Source organism: Sorghum bicolor, chromosome 2 (genome assembly GCF_000003195.3).
Source record: "Sorghum bicolor cultivar BTx623 chromosome 2, Sorghum_bicolor_NCBIv3, whole genome shotgun sequence".
NCBI lineage: Eukaryota > Viridiplantae > Streptophyta > Magnoliopsida > Poales > Poaceae > Sorghum > Sorghum bicolor.
The window spans coordinates 29,502,953-29,510,994 of record NC_012871.2 but is presented as its reverse complement, the minus strand read 5'-3'; the positions used below and the strand labels follow the sequence as shown (position 1 = coordinate 29,510,994).

The 8,042-nt window shown below is 40.9% G+C and overlaps 2 protein-coding genes across 4 annotated transcripts in view; one reads left to right on the top strand and one right to left on the bottom strand.

Annotated features, from left to right (window-relative positions):
* Window positions 540-8,042, top strand: part of LOC110432804 (protein SMG7) — a 14,389-nt gene continuing 6,886 nt past the window's right edge. Inside the window, exons 1-7 of one of the 3 annotated variants that reach the window (XM_021453638.1) lie at window positions 540-723; window positions 1,117-1,221; window positions 1,616-2,206; window positions 2,290-2,412; window positions 3,289-3,518; window positions 3,613-5,760; window positions 5,928-6,065. In XM_021453638.1, coding sequence (XP_021309313.1) covers window positions 1,144-1,221; window positions 1,616-2,206; window positions 2,290-2,412; window positions 3,289-3,518; window positions 3,613-5,731 — 3,141 coding nt within the window. In that variant the 5' untranslated portion in view covers window positions 540-723; window positions 1,117-1,143 and the 3' untranslated portion in view covers window positions 5,732-5,760; window positions 5,928-6,065. Of the gene's footprint in view, window positions 724-1,116; window positions 1,222-1,615; window positions 2,207-2,289; window positions 2,413-3,288; window positions 3,519-3,612; window positions 5,761-5,927; window positions 6,085-8,042 lie in introns of all 3 variants that reach the window. The other 2 variants (XM_021453639.1, XM_021453640.1) reach the window with 2 other exon arrangements.
* Window positions 7,740-8,042, bottom strand: part of LOC110432663 (uncharacterized mitochondrial protein AtMg00810-like) — a 1,364-nt gene continuing 1,061 nt past the window's right edge. Inside the window, exon 2 of the mRNA XM_021453441.1 lies at window positions 7,740-7,808. Within this exon, the coding sequence (XP_021309116.1) occupies window positions 7,740-7,808 (69 nt within the window). The remainder of the gene's footprint in view (window positions 7,809-8,042) is intronic.

Below are 8,042 nucleotides of genomic sequence, written 5' to 3'. Positions count from 1 at the left end.
CAAACTGTACAATTAGTTTTTATTTTCATCTATATTTAATACTCCATGCATACGTCTAAAGATTCGATGTGACGGTGAATTTGAAAAATTTTGCAAAATTTTTTAGGAACTAAGGCTCTGTTTAGTTTGAGGATGAAAATTTTTTGGGTGTCACATCGAATATGTCGGAAGGATGTTGGAAATGGTTTTTAGAAACTAATAAAAAATAAATTACATAGCTCGTCAGGAAACTGCAAGACAAATCTATTAAGTACAATTAATCTATCATTAGCACATGTGAGTTACTTTAGCACTTAAGGCTAATCATGGAGTAACTAGGCTTAAAAAATTCGTCTCACGATTTTAAACCAAACTGTGTAATTAGTTTATTTTTTTATCTATATTTAATGTTCTATACATGTGTCGAAAGATTCGATGGGATAGTTGAAAAATGTTTGGGTGACTAACTAAACAGGGCCTAAACAAGGCCTGAGTACTTTTCTTTTTGGCTACCGAGCCAGCAAAGCAACCAGCCCAAAATAAAGACCGACGCGTGGGTCTCATGCGTCAGAGCCCCCAGCCGCCTCGCCCTCGCCGAGGGATTGGACATTGGAGTACAACCGCAACACGGCGACGCGACGACACACAGACAAGGAAGTCGCATCCTCCTCTTTCCGTCGCTCTGCAATCGCCCCAAATTCCCCTCTTCCCCTCGCTCGCGTCACGAGAGCAAGCAGCGCGCAGGTACGAATTCCTTCCGGGCACTCGCGATTTCCTTGGATTCACCCTCTTGTTGACCCGATCGCGAGCTTTGCCGGTGCGGAAGATTTTGAGCCCAGATTGTTGACCCGATCGCGAGCTTTCCCGGTGCGGAAGATTTTGAGCCCAGATTTCGCGGACATTCGCCTCTGATTAACCGGGGTTTGTGGAGATCCGTGGATTCGTTGCTGGTGGTCGGGGTTAGTCGGGCGCGTAGATTCATCCTCCTAGCTTGGTCTAGAAGGGGATTAGGGTTTGTTTTGCTCATGTTAGGGCCTGATACTCTTGTTGCTTACCTGCTTGCGAGATTGGATTGGTACTTTCTGGCATGATGTTTGCTTTCAGTTGGTGACTCGTGGGCTCGTAATTTGGCTGCAGGTGCTGAAACCGGTGAGCGGTTGATGGATGATGACTGTTCCCATGGATAGTGCTAGCGTAGCCCCATCCTCGGTACGGGACCTTGCCGAGCGTCTCCTTATTAGGGTAAAGCCTCTTAGTTATTTTTTGTTCCTTTGCATGGTACAACCAATACTACTGGTCTACACTCTGGGTTTTTGATCCAGTGGTTTCCGCTGTGCCCCTGGATTTTCCACGGTTTTTTGGATGGCTTGCGCTGCATGATAGGTTATTCGTTGGGTACTTGGTACTGTGGATCCTCGAGCAGTTCTTGGCATATTTTTTCCTTACATATTTTATAATTGGTTTGTATGATAAATTGCTTAAGAAAGGAGAATACCTGAGCTAATTGTTTCCTTGGTTGTGAGTCAAGCTTTGCTTGTATTCAGGTTTCTCAAATGATAGCTAGGAGATGCGATTGATACTCATGTTTATGTGAAGCATAATGATAAAATTATGACATTGCAATGTTATTATGCAGAATAATGAACTCGAAGATCAGCTCCGCAAGTCCGCACAATCCAAAGTCCCATCAGATCCCAACATATGGCTTCAGATGCGTGACAACTTTGAGAAGATAATTCTCTTAGATCATGACCTCTCTGAACAGAAAGAGGTAGAATATCTCCTGTGGCAGTTGCACTACAAAAGAATTGAAGACTTCAGGAGGAACATTAGTGCTGCAAGCTCAGTTGCATCTAGTGGGAAGAGCAATGCTAACCCAGATCGAGTCAAGAGAATCAAATCAGCCTTCAAAAGCTTCCTTTCAGAAGCAACTGGCTTCTATCATGACTTGATGTTAAAGATCAAATCAAATTGGGGCCTTCCACTCAGTTACTTTCCAGAGGGCCTTGACAATGCGAACAACTCTGTGCGAGATGACAAGAAAACAGTTCAGTTGAAGAAAGGTTTGATTTCATGCCATCGGTGTCTGATATATTTGGGAGATCTTGCTCGTTACAAGAGCTTGCATGGTGATGGTGATTCGGCTAGTCGTGAATATGCAGCTGCTTCTAGTTACTACAAAGAGGCAGCTTCTATCTATCCTTCCAGTGGCAACCCTCATCATCAGGTATTACCACATTACTATACATGCTCAGTAGACTATTTGTTCTCTACTCAGTCTTTTAATTATTGCTGCTGTCATTTTTTCAGCTTGCTATACTAGCTTCTTACTCAGGCAACGAGGTGGTAGCTGTTTATAGGTACTTCCGAAGCTTAGCTGCAGATACTCCTTTTACCACTGCACGGGACAACTTGATTATTCTTTTTGAGAAGGTATTGTTGCTGTCTTCATTAATTCATGTCCAAAGTATTGTTCTTATCATGCTCTCATTTTGGTTTGAGACCTTCAGTACATTGTTTGATATGGCATGAGAATTTTGCTTGATTTCCTGACTTATCTGGCAAACTTTGTATTGTTCATCTGATGGTATCTGAAGACCAGGTGGTTGAAAATTTGGTTGGTTTTCTTTTTAGTATTTTAATTGTTTCTGCACAACTAATATGTCTGATAACCCTTGGCACTGAGTCACTTTGTACAGCCATATATAATATAGGTGCCATGTAATGGCACTTAATTTGCAGGTTCATACATAGCAAATGTTTATTTTGTACTTTGTTCTTCAGCTTTTACTTAGTATACAGCTGTCATGTCAAGAATACTTTCTTATATAAATTTTTGTTTATATAATGTTAATTTATCTTGAGATGTTTCGTTGTTTAGTACCTCCAGTCATACAGTAGTGTCACTGATTCGATTATTTAGGTGAATTAAGTGCGAATAGTTTTTGAGGCATCTATATTTGTGTGTTCTCATTTGCAAATGTTAGCATTCAGGTTGATATCGATAGCCCAAGATATCACTTCTTTGTGGCTTATATGGGACTGTAATTGTTCATGATACCCTTACTCGATGAACATATTAAATCAATAGGTAATGATAGGATGATTTCCAATATATATTCCATATGGTTCTCAATATTTGCTAGTTTCGCTGTCATGTTTGCATCATAGTCTTGAGTAATAGACAACACTAACAGAGAACATAGTTTTTGTACTAAGAAAAGGAAATGGTTTCATCATCAAATGAATAATTATTTCCAGATTTGTGCTATTAAGCTTCTTTTAATGATGGTACAACTTCCTATGCAGAATCGCCAAATATATGGACAGCTCCCAGACAGCAACAAAGTTCCCAGTGCTAAGACATTACTCCCACGTCCATCTGGGAGGGGCCGAGGACGGGGAGAAGTAAGGTTTCAGCCAAAAGATGTTAATGCTGAAACAGCTGAAAGGGAACGGGAGTGCAATATTCGTGATACATTGAAGGCCTTCTATATACGATTTGTCAGGCTCAATGGAATTCTTTTCACGAGGACCAGGTACAGCCCAGTCTCTTACATGATCAGGATCAATTCTTCAACCCTCTTACTGGTCTCAATCTGCCTAATAATTTCTTCTTTCCCTTTTTAACAGTTTGGAAACATTTGGGGAGCTGTTTTCTTCAGTTAGCAATGATTTGCAGATTCTCCTTTCTTCTGGTCTTGAGGACGAGCTTAATTTTGGTTGTGATGCTGCAGAAAATGCATTAGCTGCTGTTAGGCTTACTGTCATCCTTATATTCACAGTACACAATGTAAAGAAGGAACCTGATAGCCAGTCGTATGCTGAAATTGTGCAACACAGAGTACTGCTCCAAAGTGCGTTTACGGCTGCTTTTGATTTTGTTGGACGAATTCTCAGAAGGTGTTCAGAGCTCCGTGATATCACATCAAGCTTCTATCTGCCAGCCATTCTGGTGTACATTGAATGGCTGGCATCCCATCCGGAGTTGGCTGTTGATTCAGAGATGGAGGAAAAGCATGCAAATGCCAGATCTTTCTTCTGGAACCAATGTATCTCATTTATGAATAAGCTGATCCTTACCAACCTTGCATCTATGGACGATGATGATGATGAGGCTTGCTTTTCTAATATGAGCATTTATGAGGAAGGTGAAACTGGTAACAGGCTTGCCCTTTGGGAAGATCTCGAATTGAGAGGTTTTTTGCCCTTAGTTCCTGCACATACCATTTTGGATTTCTCAAGCAAACACACTTTTGAAAATGTTGGAAGCACCAAGGAGAAGAAAGCACGGGTTCAACGAATTTTTGCTGCAGGGAAGTCACTGCTGAACTTTGTTCAGATCGATCAGTTGAGGATATATTTTGATCCATCTTCCAAGAAATTTGTCATGGCCAAGAACCCTCCTGTGTCTAAGGCTAACAACCCTCTTAATGAGTCTCCTGATGCACTTAAAACAAATGGCGCTGACATGGATCATGAGGCTGCTAGAACATTTGACTCAGTTTCCTCTAATATGGGCACACTGCAGTCTAATGTGCAGTTTGGTCCTGATAGTGACGATGATGAAGAAATTGTTTTCAAGCCTATAGCTTCTGAAAAGTTTCTGAAAGCTCCTTCAGACCTGTTGGTTAATGGATATACCTATCCTCTACCAATGTCTGCTGCTGGCTGGCCAACCAATGCTAGTTTAGTGTCTGTTCAGAGCACTGCATCAATGTCTCTGACTGGTTGGCCACCCAATGGTGGGTCACATTCTTTTCTAAGTACTGCATCTCTGTCAGCTGCTGGTAATTACAACATTAACCAGTCGCTTCCCAGCTCTTCTGTTGGTTGGGCTGTCAATGGTGAGCAAAATGTTATTCCTAGCATTGCTCCAAGATTTGAACTCATGCAGCCTGTTGAGGAGCCTGCTTCCAGCTGGACAAGCAGTGGTGCACAGCATGTTGTTCCTCAGCACATAGGTTTAACTTTCCAAGATGTTGTCTCTGAACCACGTGTATCTGCATCAATGGTTCAATGTTTTAATAGCCCTGACTATTCAAAATTTCTCAGTGAACAAGAAATGCTGTTAATGAATGGACTGAAGACTGTCAACATAACTCGAAATGGCTATCTAGAGCAGAGGTTGCAGGCTGGATTGAGTGGTGTACAGTCTATTGGGTATTCGTCTACTGAGCCTGCTGGTACCACTAAAAACTCGATGCATAATCATGTGAACATTACTGGAGAGACTGTCCCCTCTACACTTGATTCAGTTGTACCTTCAATAGCACCATCAGGTGGCATGCCAATGAAATTCACAGAAGCACCACTAACTGCTTCAAAGAAGAACCCTGTTAGTCGTCCATCAAAGCCTGTTGGGCCGCCTCCAGGATTTAATCATGTAACCCCGAAGCGTCAAGATGATTCTATTCTGGTTGAAAAACTACAGAGCCCACAGGTCGATGATTACAGCTGGCTAGATGGCTATCAGCCATCGATTGATGATGTTAACAATTTAAGAGCTGTTTATCCTGGTGTCAGTGATACTATCACTTCATTTGCCACTCCATTCCCCTTCCCTGGGAAACAACAGATCTCTGAGATACATGCACAAGGGGCCAATGAGAAGACATGGCAAGATTTCCACCTTTTTGAGCCTTCAAAGCAGAATATGTTCCAAAATTACCACCAAAGAAATCAGCAAAGTGGTCAAATAGCTGAACAAGAGCCAGCAAATTCTATCTGGTCTAGCAGTTACCATGTGTGATTAAGTAACTTGTACCAGGATGATTGCTGGTATGGACACTCCTTCCAGTTGTCAACATTACAAATAATTCTTCGTAGCAAGTGTAAACTATCATTTCATTTTGTGTTCTATTTTCATGCAGTGAAATTTGGTTCACATGTATGAAGATGTTACAGTTCTCATTTATGTTTTGTTGTATTTCATTTCATTTATGTAGGAGTTGCTGGGGACTATTGGATTAAGTGGCACAGCCTGACCTATTGAGCTTGGCCCATACCTGCAGCACTCCCGTAGTATTAAATTTCTTTTGAGAATGGTGATCTTTGAAGCATGACAACGGCTGCTGTTAGGTTTGGTACGTGGCACAGCCTCTGGTTAGACTTGCACCCTTTCAATTTGTTTTCTTTCTTTTTGTTCTTTTGATTTTTGATGTATTCAATGGGAGATGAGAGATGACTTAATAATATCATAAAATCGCTTGAAGTACTTCTGCAGTTTATTTGGTTGATTTCTTCTAGATGCAGCTGTAAAATGGACCAAGATCTTTCTAGTCCACTTTCCTTTAGTGCCAAAAGCATTATATTGCTATTGTCAACAGTTTGTGGTATCTTAGGGCACTCCCAATGCAGAAACTACTAAGTAGTTTCTATACCACAGGACACTATCTATAGAAACTATACTCAATGCAGTATTTTTTTAGACCCAACTATTTACATCTCTCTCTCCCGTTATCCTGGTTGCTTCTCTCTCCTCATCCTGTGCGAACGGACACTTCCTGTGGCCGAGCACACGGCTCCTTCTAGTGGAGCACTGCACGAAGCGGATAGCTCGAAGCAAGCAACAGCGCGCACACAAGGAAAGAACAGGCGCACGGGATCGTGGCTGCGTGTGCGGATGGACTCCGGTGACATTGGTAGTCGTGTAGACATCGTTTCTAATATAGAAACCGTTTCTAGGATTTCTTCCCTCTTCAATAACTCGACTGCCACATCAGCAAAATGCTTAGTTGGCATGATAATAAATACTCATAGAAACCATAGTAGTTTCTGCATTGGGAGTGCCTTTACACCTAGGATTGTTTTAGTTCAGTGCCATTTATGGGTTTGTTAGGGAGCATGGTAATTAGTTATAATTAATAAATTTATCAATGATATTAATTTATCTTCTACTCCCTCCATTCCAAATTATAGACGTTTTGGCTTTTCTGGATACATAGTTATTGCTATGCACTTAGATATACATTATGTCTAAGATACATAGGAAAATCAATGTATCTAGAAAGCCAAAACATTTTTATAATTTGGAAGGGAGGGAGTATTATTTATCATCTATACAAAGTAGAATTGATGTCCTTTGATTTTATATGTACTTAGGTGCAACAGTAGTAGTCATAGAATGATTAATTAGAGTTGGTTTTCTTTTGTTCCTGAACTTAATCTGCTTCTCCGATTAGAAAGCGACTGCATTTATTTATGGGAGTTGGAACATCATTAATTAGAGTTGGTTTTCTTTTGTTCCTGAACTTAATCTGCTTCTCCTATTGAGAGGGATTAGAAAGCGACTGCATTTATTTATGGGAGTTGGAACATCATTCAAAAAAGTATACTAGGAAGAAATGAGATGAACATAATTCTAAAATGATTTGTATTGTTATATTTAGATAAGAGTTAAATGCACCAGAGGCCCTTAAACTTGTAAGGGCACTCACAATGCAGACTTTATCATAGAGTCTAAAGTTATTTATTACCTCGAACAATGTGGACTTGGAGTCTAAATAAAACTTGGAGTCTTATTTTTTCTACTTCTTTCTTCAATAAATATGCTGCCACATAAGCAAAATACCATAAATAATATGTAATTAAGTGTCTTGGACTCTGTGATAGAGTCTTGCATTGTGAGTGCCCTAAGGGTGTGTCACTTCGGTCCCTTCACTTATTGAGTGGTGCACCATAGTACCATGCCAGCCACATGTATGTTCCATACTAAAGTGGTGGTGATCGGAGAAACCTAGTAGGAAACAGATTGATTTTCACATGGTGAAATCAGTTCGACCTTTGTGCAGGTAGATTAGATCCATCTTGGCATGGGAGAAACGACCCTGGCTTTATGGGAAGTGATGGAACAAAGCCTAACAGGCTGTAGTGATTCAATTAGATAACAGAGGAGGTTCACATATATATAGAGGAGAGTAGAGCCCAAGGGGCCAGCCAGCCTGGAGGAGGTGGCACATATCTAGAGGAGATTAATGCATACATAGGAGAGCCCAAAGGGCAGATCCAGCCAGTAAATGATGGCGCAAGAACAGAGGAAGTAAATATTCTAAACCCCCCCC